At 36.6% G+C, this 17,125-nt stretch overlaps 1 protein-coding gene across 1 annotated transcript in view; it reads left to right on the top strand.

Moving 5' to 3' along the window:
* Positions 1-17,125, top strand: part of PARPBP (PARP1 binding protein) — a 48,850-nt gene that overhangs the window by 13,486 nt on the left and 18,239 nt on the right. The window contains exons 5-6 of the mRNA XM_008938337.1: positions 2,149-2,303; positions 14,476-14,659. Coding sequence (XP_008936585.1) covers positions 2,149-2,303; positions 14,476-14,659 — 339 coding nt within the window. The remainder of the gene's footprint in view (positions 1-2,148; positions 2,304-14,475; positions 14,660-17,125) is intronic.

Genomic DNA, 17,125 nt, shown 5'->3' with positions numbered 1-17,125 from the left:
TGCTCCAGTGTCGGCTCCCTTCCCGGAGAGACAGTCCTCCATGAACTTCTCCAGTTTGAGTCCTTCCCATGGGCTGCAGTTCTTCATGAGCCACTCCAGTGTGGGCCCTTTAATGGAGTGTAGTCTTGCAGGAACAGACTGCTTTGTAGTGGTCCCCCATGGGGTCACAAGTTCTGCTAGCAATGTGCTCTAGCATGGGCACCTTTCTCCAGGGGTTCACAGGTCCTCCCAGAAGCCTGCTCCATCATGGGCTTCCCATGGGATCACAGCCTCCTTTTGGGCATCCACCTGCTCTGGTGTGGAGTGCATCATGGTCTGTGGGTGGATACCTGCTCCAATGTTAACCTCCATGGGCTGCAGGGAGCAGCCTGCTTCAGCATAGTCTGCATCATGGGCTACAGGGGAATCTCTGTTCCAGCACATGGAGCATTGGATTCCCTCTCCATCTTCACTGACCTGGGTGTCTGCAGAGTTGTTTATCTCACACACTCTCAATCCTATTTCCTGGCTACTGCTACACAGCAGGTTTTTCCCCTTCTTAAATATGTTATCACGGAAGTGCTACCACTGCCACTTATGGGCTTGGCCTTGGCCAGTGGTGGGTCCATCTTGGAGCCAGCTGCCATTTGCTCTGTTGGACATAGGGGAAGTTCCTAGCAGCTTCTCATAGAACTCATCTCTGTAGCCTCCCCTCTCCAAAAAAACTACCCTTGCCACACAAACCCAATACAGCAATGAGGCTTGGTTAAATAAATATCACAAAGCAGTATGAATATTAAGAAATCCAAGCCACTAACAATCCATTACAATGTGTTGCAGTTTTAAAGTTCTGTAAGTATTTCAATTAAATAGTAAACCGGCATTTTTCTGCATTTGTTAACCTTGAGACATCTGGAACATAAACTATTTCTGTGTACAAATTGCTCTTCCTAGGTCAACCTGGTGACAAAACCTTCTTTTGACATGTATACTAGATCAGAGGCCAAAATTTGAAAGGGCAGTATTGCCATTTTTTCAGCTTTGACTCAGAATTTGAGGCGGGTAATGCTTTCCAGTCATTCGCAGCTTGATCAGTCTTGAGGCACTCTTCAAGATGTGATTTATATGGGACATTCCCGCTCGTTTAATTCTTAAAGGCACAGATGCCAGAGAGGAAACTTTTCTACCATGTGAAGAAGTCTTCTTTTCTGGCATCTGTGTCTTGTAGAAATTTTGCAAAACCAGAATATTTTTCCATTGGGAAGCCAAGGTCCTATGAACTGTACTTGATCCACAGGAAGTCTTTAGAACAAAGGCAGGAATAGTGGCAGGTTTACTCTTTGCTAGAGTAATTCCAGTTGTAGTCTTTCCAGTCTTAAGAGTTTTATGATTTAGCTGTATAGTGTGAAATGAAAATTTATATGTAGAATTAATATTACTGCATCTCTGTCAAGTGTGTTATCTTTACTTTCACCTTTCTGGAGAATTCCTAAGCCTTTTATTCTGACTGTTGTCTTAAGTTGAGGGGTTTTCCTTTAAGGCATGCTGCTTTGGGGACTTACCTTGTTTTCAGTGTCTTTATAGCATATAGAAATATACAGAAACTTTCAGAATTGGGTACCTGTGATGACAGCAGCCTTAACTGTCATAATTTTTCAGAAGCTTTGAGTATGCATTATTTTTACTTGCACCTCTGAAAAGAAATATACTATTGAAGTCAACTTTTACATGTGTATGCTGAAGTTGTTCCTGGGTCATAGGCAGCCCTCTGAATATAACAACTAACTTTTGTGAGGTCAACATGAACATTTAAACAACAGCAATAACAACAAAAATTCTATAAACTGTGTTAATAAAACTTTTTCTAAGCTGTCAAAAGACCAATGTAAATATCAAATTAGCTGGGTCTTTCGTTTTGGCTTATGTTGTTGGTGTGTTTTTTTTTTTTTTAAATATTGCTTCACTGTTTAATTATTGGCCTTGCAAATATTTATGGTAATATGTACAAAGCTTGCCTTTAAGAGGTATTCTATTGATTTCGGTTAAATTATTTCTGCTATGAACCAGCTGTTGTACACTGTTTGCAGATCTGTAGGACAGGCTCTATTAGACATGTGTACATTTTGTGTATGTCTATAGTTTCATATTCCCAAATATTTCTCCTAATAGATGGCAACATCATTTATCAGAACTGTAGAACTTGGAGGACGAGGCTGTGCATCTTCATTATTTGATCCTTTAAAAGTCCATGTTAAAGGGCTTTCAAACCTTGTTAATTTTATTGACAAGCTGCAAGAAGTTGTTGGTGAAATCTTAAATCCAAGGTAATAGAATTTCTGTTACATTTTTTTCTTATTGACCACCTCTCTTTTTTCATTGTGTATGTGTCTCAAGGAGGAGAACTGAAGGAAAATATGTTAATTTACTGATTGAATAAATGTTTAAGAATTAAGCTTTATTAGAAAAGGAAAATATTTTAAAAAAAGAGGTAAGTTTATGGATTTGAGGTTATTCTTTGTATTCGATTTTTATCGAAGTAATGTGTGTATGGCTAATTTGGTTAGTTTCCTAGTTGTAAATAAACTTCTGAAGTTTTAGTTTTGTGGGTATGGTAAGTACATAAACTGATATGTGCTTTACTTCTTGCTCATTAATGAGTTCCTTTTGGTCATTGCATTGTCTATACTGTTATATAAAGGGGTCTTTATTGTTGCTGACAGATGTTGACACTGGTTATTTGGCCTTTCTTTTCTTAACTATATAAGAAAAGTACAAGAATTGTTTCTCTGGATGGCTCTGGTGAAGTCACTGATTTTGAATATTTTTGAAGAACTGAAACTAGTCTTTTGGGCAGGCTTATAAACATGAGATCAATTAGAGGTGTAAGTGTAGCATGAGAATTTGAATGGGTAAGTGCTAGCATTAGTAGAGGGAGAAAAGCAATTTTCTTAAGCATTATAGAAGTTAGTAAAACTTTTGTTTATAACTAGTAATTTTTCTATACGAAACTTTAGCAAATCATCTAATCCACGCACTTGAAAACAAAATGTTTTAAGCAAACCATAAGCGTTATTTAAATTACTGTTCAGATTGCATTGAAGCTGGAAGTGGGAATTATTTCTAAAGTTGTTTTGCAGTTTTTGCTTTACTTTTTAATTCTGCTTCTTTGGTGTTTCACTTCAACATACTGGATGCCAGAGACATGCTGTCTGTGCTGGTGATTAAGGAAAACTTTTGACCCAACATCTAATGTATGCTTTTTATTCTTTATTTAAATCATGTCTGGCACTGTACATCGATCAAAATGAGAAATGGGAAAACATTTATGTGCATGAACTTACTGTTTAGAGTGGAAAGACCACTTTTTAGGTATATATAGTTCAGCAAAGAGTAACAAAAGTTGCTACATGTTAATTACCCCTCTGTTTAAGACTTGAGAAATGCTATGAATTTCTAATTGGGAGAATTCTCTAGAGCTTGGAAATTCTTTTGAGCGTTCAGCATTCAGCTATTTATTCTTTTGCTTTCTCTGCTGTACTTGCTATCCCATTTATTCTGGGATGTAAATTTAATGTCGGATTCTGGCATGTTCATTAGGTTGCATGTATACGTGTAGGTGTCGTTGGTTGCATCACTACCCAAGAATGAAAGCTATATGTATAGTAGTATTTCTAGTATCTCTTATACTCTGTATAGGCTTTACAACTTTGTAATGTAAAATTCTACTATTGTTTTTCTACATGTATCTATATAGTAGCTCAGTGCTTATAGAAATATAAAAAGAAAAACAGTTGTCTGTCTTTGAAAGAGTCTTCATTAGTATGCTGAAGTTCTCAAATACAGGACTAGTATACAGCTTAGAAACTGTAAGGGTCACAACATCTGAGAACAAAAAGATAGTTTTTTTTTTTTTAAGTGTTTGGTAAGCCATACGAGGGAGGGATTTCTGTATGCCTGCTTGTGATGTGACAGTCATTGTGAATTCCAGTTTTAGGCAGGAAATTTCTCTACTTCTGTCAGTATTGCAGTCTAAAGAGCAGAGGGGAGAAAAAAGAAGAACAATGCAGAAAGAGTTTCAGTTACATAGTCTTCAGAAGCCTGCTGACAAATCTAAGAGCAAACTGGACAACAATATCTGTGGCATTGCTGTTCCTCTGATCTAGAGATCAGCCCAGCTGCAGGTCTCAGTATTTGCTATGCCACAAGAAAAATGCAGTATTTTTGGTTGTTTACTTAAGGATTAGAAGTTTGTTGTTTCAGTTTCAGCTTATTACAGCAAAGAGCTTATGAAACTTGAACTTGCATAAAATACAAAGTATCCAAATAAATAGCTGTTCACTGTGGAACACAAGTTGAAAAGAGGCTTTCTTCACGTGATTGAGTCAAGTTCCTTTGCTTTGGAAACCTAGAAGCTGAATTGAAGATGTTGGGCAAGGATGGAATGTCCTTAAGAGTATCTTGAACATAGTAGGAGATAAGGTGCAGCCAAACATCTGTTCAACCTATGGAGAAAAACAAAAATGTGTCCCTCATCCCCAAGTCATTTAGCTAAGAAAGTCAACAGTAGATGAGAAAGCCTGTCAAACAGTGGAAATTTAATGAAACTATGATTGTTTGATTCAAAAATGGCACTAAGTGGAAGCAGACATGATAGCAGGAGAAATGGAAAGATATAATGAATTTGGTAGTTTCATGGTGTATTCAATGAGCAGAATGAGCATTCTTACAACTTGGTGGTATTTTGAAATAGTTCAAGTTTGCCTCTTTGCGTTCTTCAGCTATCCAAGATTAGAAGAAATCACTAAACTCTAAAGAATGTTCATGCTACAGATTCTTGACAATCTGGGGATTCTGTAAAACTTCTGACACAAACTATTTACAGATTTTGTACTTCTAAGACTTGGACAATATTTATGCAGTAAATAGAGAGCTTGTATGTTCTGCTTTGTGGGACTGTTTCTTGATAAGAAACACCAATGTTGTATTTGTCAGTGAAGTGGATGATTACTATAAACCTAAGGATCTGGAAACTCTTTTCTATTGGTATAAGTGAAAATGTGCAGTACTAATCCATCATTCTGGACATCCCGTTCTTTAAGGCCAGACAATGCTTCTTGCATCTAGAAAGAACTGATTCTGTTTCTGGAAAGACTCTTTTCAAGTGTGTGAAAGGTGTGCGTGTGATTTAAACGCAAACGGTTGGAAAGGCATTTGCCTTATTGGTAACTGCACTTTCTGGTTCATATAAATTCGTGTGTTTATGCATCTGTACTTTAAAAGTCCCTGCTGATTTGGTGGAGTAGCAAAGTTGGTAGATAGGCAGTAAATGTTCTTGAGCTGGGCCCTTACTCCGCTGTGAGCGGTGACCACTAGGTGACACTATTGCACAGCTCACATTAGGAGCTGTTTAAATGTGACGTTAGCTGGATTGTTCCGTTCAACACACTCGAACTAGCGTGATGCTGTGGCCTGGGTCTTCGTTTCAGGTCTACGAGCAGTCTTCCACAGTCAGTTGTACAATTTATACGTCTGACTTGATCATGCATGTGGATAAGTGCATTGAGCTTTCCCTTGACAGGGAAAATGGTATTAATCTTTTGCGTTGTGTTTGAGAAGCTGTGATTACATCTGGAGATGCGGTAGTATTTTGGGAGAGAAAGCATATGAGTCTGTATCTGGTCTTGTGCTGACTGTTTGAGTTAATTGGATAGTGTTCATGTAGCCCTGGCGTTTTGTGTTCTAAAAGTTGCCGGAAAGTTGTGCAAGCATGTACAAAACAGTATCTATAGCCCTCCGTAAACTTAGGATCATAGAATAATTCAGGCTGGAAGGAACATAAGGAAGTTTTTGGTCCAACATTCTGCTCAAAGTAGAGTCAGTTATGGAGTCAGCCTAGGTTAATGAGGGCTTTATCCAGTCAAGCTTTGTGCAGTCTCTATCCTTGGAGGTTTTCAATCTTTTTCTTGGCATCCTGTTCCACTACTTGAGTGTCCTCATGATGAAAAGCTTTTTTTTTTTTTTAATTATATCAGGTTGGGACCTCTCTTGCTTCTTTTCCTTCCACTAACTGCCAACATGAGGAGCCTGACTCCATCTTCTTGCTTACTTCCTTGTAGATATTGGAAAGCTGTTAGTAGATCCCCCTGAAGCCTTCTCTTCTCCTGGTTGAACAAGCTGTTCCCTTAGCTGCCTCTCAGAGGGCATGCTGCCCCAACCATCTTGGCAGCCCTCTGTTGAACTTGCTCCAGTTCATCAGTGTCTTTCCTGGACTGGGGGGCCCAAAACTGGATGCAGTATTTTAAATTTGGTCCAACGAGTGCTGATTAGAGAGGCATAATCACATTCCTCAGACTACTGGCTACACTACTGTTGATGCAGCCAAGGATACTGTTGGCTGTCTTTGCTGCCAAGGCACACTCCTGGCTCACAGTTAGCTTGCTGATCATGCATCAGGACTCCCAGGTTCTTTTACACAGGACTGCTCTCCAGCCTGTATCACTGCAAGAGGTTACGCCTTTCCAGTCTTTTCATGTCATGTTGAAATTATTATGGTTTCTGCCAGCCCACTCCTCCCATCTTTTTAGGTATCTCTGCTTATAGAACTTTCTCACGTGTGCTCCCATTCACTGAATAAGCTGAAATCTGCTCTCCTAAGGTCACAGTCTATACTCCAGTACTTGCTTTCCTCACTTCCCTAGGATCTTGAGTTCCACTACTTCATGACTGCTACAGCCAAAGCTACTATATCTTTTTGTCCACATCCCATACCAATTCTTGCTAGTGATTAGCAGACCCAGCTATGTGTAAGCCCCCCCATGTGTTTCTATAAGATGGGAGGGGTGGTGGTGGGTGATGGTAAGGTGCCCTGTAAGAACCAGGGTCTGTGACGGAGCCTGCAGAGAACTGCTTTAAGAATACTTTGCCCTTTTCCTTAAGTGTGTTATCTGTAACAAACTTTGACCCTGATTCACAAGCTCTCAAAGGGCCTCTTGTCTGTCCAATGGAAGTGCTCCTCTACACCTCTGAGCTGCTCCTACATATAAAAAGGGTATTCTCCCACCTTTCCTGAAGAGCTTGTTGCATTCATCCTTTGCAGCACTCCAGCTATCAGGCTGTCCCACCATGTCTTTGTTATTGAAAGGAAGTTGTAGTTCTATAACTGCAAGGAGCTTATATTTCTTCTAACTTGTATCATTGTGTTTTACTGGGGCAAATCTCTTTACACTGTTGTAGAGTATTTTCAATGTGCTGTTTATCAGTAAAATACTTAGAATTTAGACTCTAAGCTTGGTTTTTCAACCCATAACATTATTGAAGTGAGAAATGTTCTAGTGTTTAAATATTTACAGTGAATGCTACTAATTATGTAGAAAGACCCCAAATTAGGACTCTATTACCATTCTACCATGATAACAAACATTGTGGTTGTGACTTAATTTAAAATGTTCTTGAATTTTGAATAAAAGGGAAATTATCAGAAAGACTTATGTAAGAAAATAATGATTTAATAAGGAAAAAAATTAGGTTTAAACCAGATTCTTAAAAAATTTCCCATGAAAATGCTTGCCTTCTCAGACTAATGTGCTTTAACATAATTTTGAAGTAAATTATCTGCTTTGCCCACACTTTTAGCTTTATAATGGAAACACTGATAGACTTTAATCTGATTTGTCTTAATTTAAACTTCATGTTGAGAATCTTTTAAAATGTAGAAATAAATAATTTTTAAGAAAAACTTAATCATGGTTTAAAGTGAACTTGCATTAAAATAGCTGGTTGAAAAACCTGTTCTTCTGTGGGTAACTTTGACTTAAGACATCACAGTTGAAGCATAATATCTTAAGTGCTCCATGTATGTGATTCAATTGTTTTCTGTACTTTGCAGTCCCCTTCCTTCCTAGTTTGAGCTACTGCTGGAGAGTGCACTGACCATTGTGTCCTAGATATTGAAATTCAAATATAATACCTTAATTAAAAAGAAGAGAGCTGATAGAACACCAAGTTTGGTTTTTGCAGTAGGTTATTGGGAAGGTATCAGATCTTTCAGATGGTGACACTTCCTGAGGAAGAGTCATGGTAGTTTCTTCCACCAAGCTAAAAGATAGAAATTTTTGACAATACAGCAAAAGTTGCAGCAGCAACATGGAAAAATACTTTGCAACAGGATTCTTTATTTGCTACGCTTCTATTGTGGATCTAATAAATGGTAAAACTCTGAGGGGCATAGGTAGGGTCTTCATCTGACATTTAGTTCTACATGGTTTAAAGAATTAGGGTAATGAGTCATGTGTCCATTGTTTGAGGTAGAATTTTTGAATACTTATAAATGTTTTGGTATAGCTACTTTTTTCTTTATTTAAATCTAGAGATGTTGACTGATACAATTTTATTGTTGAAATTTTAAAATCTGGATTAATGTGAACTGCTAATATTAAAAAAAAATTATGCATATAACATAATTAGAAAAAAGCATCGTGTTTGCTTTAAAGGCATAGTTACTGCTCTAAGAGCATTTGTATTTTGTATTGTTTCTTAGATAAATTCTGTTCCACTCTTCTATCTGGGTAGTTGAAGCTCTAGTTGACTTAACCGATCTTTGCACTTGAGAATAGAATTAGATTGCTACTTTCTTCATATAGTTCTAAATGGAAAAAAAAAAAATTAAATAACTGTTCAGTTCTTAACAAGTTATAAAGCAGCTTCCTAAATCAATAAGAGAGGAAAAGACTGTGATCTCCTTCCACCCCATGACTGCTATTTGTTTGTAATCTGTTCTAAGGTGTTTGTTCCCAATGCCTAAGTTAGATAGCTATATATTTGTTATCTGTTTTTCACCTCTGTCAGAGAAGTTGAAATGAATGAATAAAATTTTTGACCTTAGTATAATAGAATTTTGATGTATCCTTTTCTTTTCTTGGAATAGGCCTCAGGATTCTGTTCTGTTTTTTATCAGGTTTTGAATGTTGTCCATGTCCTCAACTTCTTTTTTGTTTTCTTCTTTGTATGCTGCTTTAGTTTTTTCCATAAAAGATGTGTTTCCAGAAAATAAAGTGCTTCTGCATCATATTAACTTTGCACACGGAGGCCCCAGTTCAGGAAGAAGAGGTCTTACCAATGTCATTTAGTTGTTAGCAGAGCAGAGGAGCTTGTTTAAGTGGTAAACTCAGAAACAAAATAGACAGGACATGCAATTAGTTTCTTGTAAATCAGTTACCTCAACATAAGAAAAGAGGGTTTGATAAGTAAAATGAGACGGAAATAGATAGGACTGGGACACATGATGTAAGGCCAAAGCCTACAAATGGGCATAAGATCTGAGAACATTTTTAGTAGAAACAACCAGTGACAGAAGATATGATTTATACAATAACTAGTTAACAGGTAGAGTTTTACTGTGCACTATTTTTTTTTTTTTAATCCTTTTAGAAGCACTGATGCAAATAAGGCAATTTTAGTATGTGTTTAATTCTATTCCTGTAGATATGTTTTTCTCTGGCTACAAGACAGGTGAGATGAATCCTACCTGAACACAGTTTCTGTGTGATCACATTTCCCTCTCACCCCCCACCCAGCAGTCCCTGCTTTTGTGGGTAGGAGATAAATGACATTGATTTGTTTAATGTGTAAAGTTCATTCTTGAGCTCAGTCTGGTTTCTTGCTTCTCTTTCAGAATTAAGAAGAGCTAAAATTAACTTCTGCTGCTGTAAACATTTTCATATGACTTTCCCAAATAATTTCATATTCAAAACAAACCTTTACTACCCTTCTAGCTGTTAGGAACTGCAAAATGGATAACAGTTTTCAACCTTATTCCATTCATATAGATTTTTTTTCCTAGTAGAATGCCAAGTATTTTAAAGTTCACTTAAGTTCAACTAATTTTCTACCTCATATAAACTTATAAAAGAGCAATCTGACATAAGATGTCCTTTCAGAAAAACAAACAAATAAAAAACCAAACAACCCAATCTACAAGCAAACACCCAAAACCCAGTTTGTGCCTTTACCACATTTTCCTTTTATCTTCGTGCTTTTGGTTAATCTTTTTAAACCCCACTAACGATGAAGTCCTACTAGTGAATCTTGATTTGCTTGGGTAACTAATTTGATTGCATTAAATAGAACTATTGTATTTATTGTTGAATTAATTTATAGTTTCACCTTTACAGTTTTGAAGCTGCTAGACATTGTTATCTAGGGCTTTCTCTAGTAAGGTTGGAAATATTCATAAAATAGCACAAATGAGGTGGATTTAATATTTTATAAATATATTAAACATTAATAAAACAAACTTCACAATTTATTAATTTATTTTGTTATATCCTGGTGTAAAATGGCATAAGCTCTGGCACACTGTCTGTATCATTCTACACACATTAGATCAGCATTTTATGTCTTGGCCTGTTTATATAGATTCTAGTTGAAGCATGAATAAACTTTTCCTTTGCTTTGCTCCAGCTAGTCCTGTGTATATCTGATGTGGGACTGGAACTCTTTGTTGGAAAACAAGAAGGAATATGGGGAGAACAAGAGATTAAATGAACTTTACTTGTAATAGCAAATATCCTTAGCTGGCATTGGGTAGTAGAGGCAAAAAAAATAAAGCAAAAACAGTTTTATCACAGTTTGTTTTTTTTCTTAATGAAAAGATAAAAGGGAATAAAATTACATATGGAGCATCACATTTAAATTAAGGGTATGATTATATTAACTGCTGCCCAATGCTGTGTGTATAATAACACCTTTTCTTCCAGAAACACACGTGTATCTATGGAAATGTGTGGAAATTATCATGATGTAGATAAGCTCAAGATATCTGTAGACAGAAAGGACTAAACCTGGCTTTCAAAGATAACTTCAGTCAATCCCTTCACCTGTTTGTCTTGGAGTTCTAGGTTCAGTGCAGTATTTTTCTCATTTGTGGATATTATTTTGGAAAGTGTCAGTTTAGGGCTGAGGGAAATAAAGCAGTTTGGCAAGAAGCATCGGGAGAATTGGCTACAGTTCCTATATGCATCTCAGCAGTGCTCTCTTCTTACCTCTTTACAATGCAACCGAACTGTGGTTTTTGGAGCAGAGGTACACCAGCATCTTTTTCCTTCCCCCCAACTCCCACCCATTATCCTTGGTTCTTGACCTGTGTGCAGAGAGACTTCACATGGTAACTTTCGGTTAAATAAATACATTGCGCTTAAATTTCTGCAAAGCACAAGTTTTCCTGTTTAGCCAAGCCTGCAAACCTAATGTAAATTGAATAATCTTTACTTTGTAAAATTTAAAGCTGAGGATTGTGTGGAAATATTTGGTTTTGACTTGGAAAAAAGCCAAAAAAGTTTCAAGTTAACTTCAGGTTTTCTAAGTTATTTATGGGAGTGTTGTTCAGCCAGAATAAGCCAAACCAGCAAGGTTTCTGAACCAATTCCCTCCCTGTATTTTAACAGGAAACAATATAAACAAACTAGTTTTCTTCTGACTCAATTTCTATTCTTACCTAGCTGTACTCACTTATTTTATATTTTATTTGAATGTAGACACACAGTTTCATTTGATGGAAGTTCTCTCAAATAGCATTCTAAAATTCATCTTCAGAACTTAATATGTACAAAATATACTTTTATTTCAAATTCCAAGGTATCCTTTGCAAGGTAAGTAGACAGGAGCATGAAGGAATACAGTAAGCATGGAGGAGGTTGAAAAATTAGTCATTATGTCATTCTTGGCTATGTCACCTGGAGTAATAAAGCCATTGCCATTGCTTTGGGGCTTTGGCAGAGCTGTGATTTACAACATCATAGATTTATCTAAAAATTCTACTGTTGGTGCCAGAAGCAGCTCAAGAGTTCAGGGGGTGTGAACAAATATGGAGTCATTTAGTACAGTCCATGGCATAGTTAAATCAAAACTACTAGTGTCTGAGCTAGACAGACTGATGTTAGGTTACACCCAATATGCTGCATTTCTGCTTTGATTTGGACTATAAACCTAAAAAAAGTAAAATTTCAGTAGTTCTGTTGTTAAAGGTGAGATTTAACAGGCTACCTTTTCTTAGGGTTGTCAATCCTATGCAATTATTAGATGTTGCGGGGAAGTAACTAATGTTTCTTAAAGTCTGGAAAAGGAAACTGTAGGTTAATTGAAAAGGGCAGATTATTGTACTAGATTATGAAGCAGATTGACCGCAAAGGAGAAATTCTTAGAGCAGGAGTTCTGAATGAACAGAATTGCTCCTGCTGCTTTGCCTGACATTATACTTAGGCTTTATAAAACTTGTTTTAATTCAATTTTTTGAGTCACTAGTATCACCCCAGTGATTCTGTTACTTTGAGGATATGAAATGTGATTGTACAATCTCAAATGAAGGGTCAACAAGCACAGGATCTTCTCTCAAACACTGGCAATAAATACATGCCTTGTAGGAGCAGAGAAGATGTTTGATATTTCTCCTGAATGCTGTCTCAGTCTCTGATTTCAGTTCATGGTGTTTTCTGAACAGAGAGTTCTACTTATATTTTGCTAGGAATCAGGTTGGTTTTCTTTTTTTTAAGGATGAGTCCTTTGCACTTCTTGGTTTTATTTTGTTTCATTCTTTGTTCTTAAGTGTTGTCAGCTGGCATTCAAAGGTGAAAATAATTCTGTACATTAAAAAGTAAGAGGGGTGGGAATAAACAAAAAAAATATAAATTAGAACTAAAAATAAAATATATACCACACTCTGGAGAGGCTGAGGAAAACAAACAGAGAATGAAATTGAGGGCTAAATGTCATGGGGAAATAATTAAGTTTATAAATAATTAACATGTTAAACAGAAGATAAACAATTGCTTGGTGAGGTGAGGGGAAATTTGTTGGTCTAGATAACGGGTTCATCTTGTGGGAAGACTGGAGGATTGATGATGAAGTTTCCGAACAGCATGCAACTTCAAAAAGCTCTTGGAAAGAGATGCATTGTGATGGAGAGCTGCGTGTTTCTTGTAATGATTTTTTTCCACTTGCCCAAACTCAAGCAATGGTAAAACCTAACAGTCATTCACATAATGTTTGTCTAGGTACTGGACAAAATTATTAAGCTTTTAACTAACTCAAGGGGTTTATTCTGTCTTTCATTAAATCTTCATTGAAGTAGTCAAGACATTTGCTGCCTCAGCATAGTTTTTATCATCTCTGAGGTAAGATCTGTGATCCTCTGGCTAATTTACTTAATCTGATTTATAGTTGTAGATCTTGTGCCTCATGATGTGCGATTTTTACCACCATAGCTCCATTTGGCTTTTGCACCTACTTACCACACATTATAATTGCAAAATGATCAATTCACTCAATGTTTGGATTTTCCATTCTTGTGCTGGGTCTTTGCTCAGTCTCATTATAAGCTTTAAGTTATTTAATTAATTTTGAGCAGCACTTTCAGCCCCTGAAGGGAAAGATGCACTTATAAAAAGTCAGTGGAATTCTTGGATTTTTATTTGCCTCTTTGCATACACCAGGTTCACTGTCACAAGTCTCAGTCCCTGTAGGCATTTTTTTGGACACAAGATCTTTGGCTTTTTTTTGTGATTCTTCAAGAATGGATTTTTTTGTTGTTGTTTTTTACATACTCAGCGTGGCAGCCTGTTATACAATATGTGGATCTTGCAAGTCAGAGAGAGTAAGACATGGTGTAGTTCTCTCAGTACTGCCTATTGGAGCATCATATGGATGGCTGTAACTGCTAATCACTCAAGAGTTTCACTGGGCAGAGATTTAGTAGTTCTAATCCAAATGTACTCTCAAAGTACTTTAGCATATGTACAATGTGGATGGTTCAAGGTACAGGACCACAAAATGAGATTGAAGTCTAAACATAAACTTTCTTATCCCTCTATAAGAAAAGTTAAAATAAAGCTTCTATGTCAACCAGATTCAATTATTTATATATATATATATATTTTTTTTTATGTCAAACTGCATGGACATTTCCTAGTTAGACTAAGTTTTCTGTAGGCATTTTTTCTAGCTGATGAACCAGAGATTAATAGTGTATGCCTTTATAGCAAACAGCAATGTCCATCTAGTCTAATTACTATCTATTTAAATAAAATAGAAAGCAGATCGGTATTTTGAAGCCCTTTCATAAAGCACAAAAGACTCAAATATAATAGGCTATTAAACTGGAATGCATGTTCCAGGGAAACATTTTGTTTAAACTTAATGTAACAAGCTTATGAACAAAACAGTAACTGTAGGTTTAAAGAAAGTACTTTTCTTTGAACTTTAGTGGATAAATTAGTTTTGTGTTGCAGCTCAGAGTATTACTAAATGCTGAATTCATTACCTTTCCTCATAATCTTTTTTAGCAAACTGTTATGTTGGACAATACTTCTGCTGTTTGATTTAAAAGATCAAAGCTGTTCTCTGAAGAGTTTTGATTAACTGTGAAGACTGGCTATGTTCAACACTAATAGGTATACTAAAGTGCTGCCAAGATTAATGTGGAGATGACCCTGTGCCTATTTTCAGAATTGCAGGGGGGCGAATTCTGTCAACAGTGAGGATGCATTTGATAAAAGGCCGAAGCAATGGGGATCCTTTCTGTCAGGCAGTAGAGGAAGTTGTACAAGACTTGGATTTGAAGATTAAAAATATTATCGATTCACAACATGAAGTCTTGACTTCCAGCACTACTGGAGTCAGTCCAGCACGGGTAATGGGACTTCCTTTGTTCTTTTTTACTATTTACCTTTACATGAAAGCAAACATCTTTCACCTGTTTTGTTTTATTTTATTTTTTAAAGGACTTTATATAGAGTATTATCTTTCCTTAACAGTACAGAGCATTGTCATTTCCTCTGCACTGTGATTTTAAAATCGTTGAAAGACTTATACTTGAGGATTAGTGTGGATTTCAAAAAGCTGATAAACTAAACTTCTTATCTCAAATTTGTAAATAAAATACTCTTCAAAATATAATTTGCTCATACAGCTGTTGTAGATATCAATACTTATAACTGTCAGGTTTGCCACTCATTTCAAGGCAATGAAGTTATAACAGATTTCCAAACAAAAAAATCAAAAGTGGATTTAAGATTTTTGGAGTATGTACCAGCAACTTTGATTACACAGGTTTGAATTGTTTCGGCATCAAGTATTTTTGAGGCTAAGGCATTCAAAATATGGTTAAATGTGAAAGAAGTACAAAACAGGATGAAATATGGGATGGGAGGGTAGTAAAAATAAAACTCTGACCAATCAATATTTTAGGCTTTTATCTTTTAGTGCTTTAATACACTAATGAAACTATTAATGATTTTAGTTTCATAAAAGGAATCAGGATATTTAAAATTCTTCAAGTCAGGTGTGGAGAGCAATATCAAGGCTTTCTATTTATGGTTTCTGTACTTTGAATCTACTCAGGTTTACATTATGATTTTTTTTTGTGATGAGAACATCAGCCAGCTTTAATTATTTTATTTTACATTGTTGATATATCAAATATCTAATGTATTTTTTTGTCTAGGAAACTTTTAAAAACTTTTGAAATATGTGTACATTGTTAGAATGCTCTGTTTTGTGAAATCACTGGAATTATCCCAAGGTAACAAGATTTTTAACAAATTTAAGTCAGCCTTCCAATATGCTTTTTCTTTTCCATGAGAGCTGAAACCAGCCAGCCCCTAGTGGCTAGTTAACTACTTTAAATGTGTGTTAAGTGTTGGAGTATATATTTAATCCTCATTTTCCCCTGAATCTTTCATCACACTATTTCCCTGTTTCTGAGAAACTGAAAAATTTATCACTGTTATCAGTTCTATCTTTATCTATTTGTATTACTGATAAATTTTTTAAAAAATTTGATCACTAGAAACCAGATAAAACCATTTTAATAAATCTCCATTCTTCAGAGAAATTAACAAAAAAAATTGCTTTTCCAAAATAATTTGTTTTTTATAGTTCTCTATAGGTCAAATTCATAGTCTATTGACTATGGAGAAATGTTTACCTGTTGAGGAAGAAGACAGCAAAGATGATTGTGTCCTGATGTTGTTAGGGAATGTGCTTAAATACTTCACGCTTCTTTCAACAGGATTAAGTTAATATTTTTCTCAAAACAGACACCTGAGAGCAGCTTATTAACTTAATTTTGTTAGAGCCTGTGGTTCTATGCTCAAGATTTTGAGCTTGAGTTTAAGCTAAATGATTGCTGGAACATTCCATCTACTTGTGGATGAGCAGACTCTACTATAGTTCTCAGTAAGGAAACTGAGTGCACAGCAGAGAATGATGGGCTCTAAGGTAATACTTTCCATCCTACTCACTACAGTACATCCATAGTCACCACAGTATGGATGTACCTGAGGGCCATCAGAGGTAATGGTGGCCTGGATGTGACTGAAGACAAGCCAAGTGGCACAACTCTAGTGCTGTATTTGGTTTATGTGGCAAGGTTTTGGTAGCAGGGAGGTCTGTGGGGGCTGGCTTCTGTGAAAAGATGTCAGAAGCTACTCCCAGTGTTTGGATAAAGCCAGCTCCAGGACAGACCTACAGCTGGCCAGGGCTGAGGCAATCAGTAATGGTCATAGCACCTCTGTGATAACAATTATAAAAGGGTACAAAATGCTGCACAGCGGCAGTTGAGAGAGAGGAGTGAGAATATATGAGAGAAACAACTCTGCAGACAGCAAGACTGAAGAGAAAGTAAAGTGAGGAACTGCTCCAGGTGCTGGAGCAGAGAGTCCTTTGCAGCCTGTGATGAAGACCATAGTGATATGGGTTGTCCCTCTGCAACCTGTGGAGATCCACAGTGGAGTAAATATCCATCCTGCAGCCTGTGAAGGTCCCCATGTTGGAGTAAGTGGATGTGCCCTCCAGGAAGTTTTGACCCTGTTATGAGCTCATACTGGAGCAAGTTCCTGGCAGAAAGTGGAAAGGAGTACATTCAGAAGCAGATTTCCTGTGAAGACCTGTGAGCTCATGGAGGACCCATGATGGAGTTGTCTGTTCCTGAAAGACTACACCATGTAGAAAGGACTTATGCTGGAGCAGTTCTTGAAGAACTATGGCCTGTGGAAAGGAACCATGCTTTAGCAGTTCTTAAAGAACTATGACCTGTGGGAAGGACCAGTACTGGAGAATTTTGTGAAGGACTATCCCATGGGAGGCACTCCACGCA

The sequence above is a fragment of the Merops nubicus genome, unplaced genomic scaffold (assembly GCF_000691845.1).
Source record: "Merops nubicus isolate BGI_N331 unplaced genomic scaffold, ASM69184v1 scaffold14134, whole genome shotgun sequence".
NCBI lineage: Eukaryota > Metazoa > Chordata > Aves > Coraciiformes > Meropidae > Merops > Merops nubicus.
The sequence above is the reverse complement of the archived record's forward strand: the minus strand, read 5'-3'. Positions and strand labels throughout refer to the sequence as shown.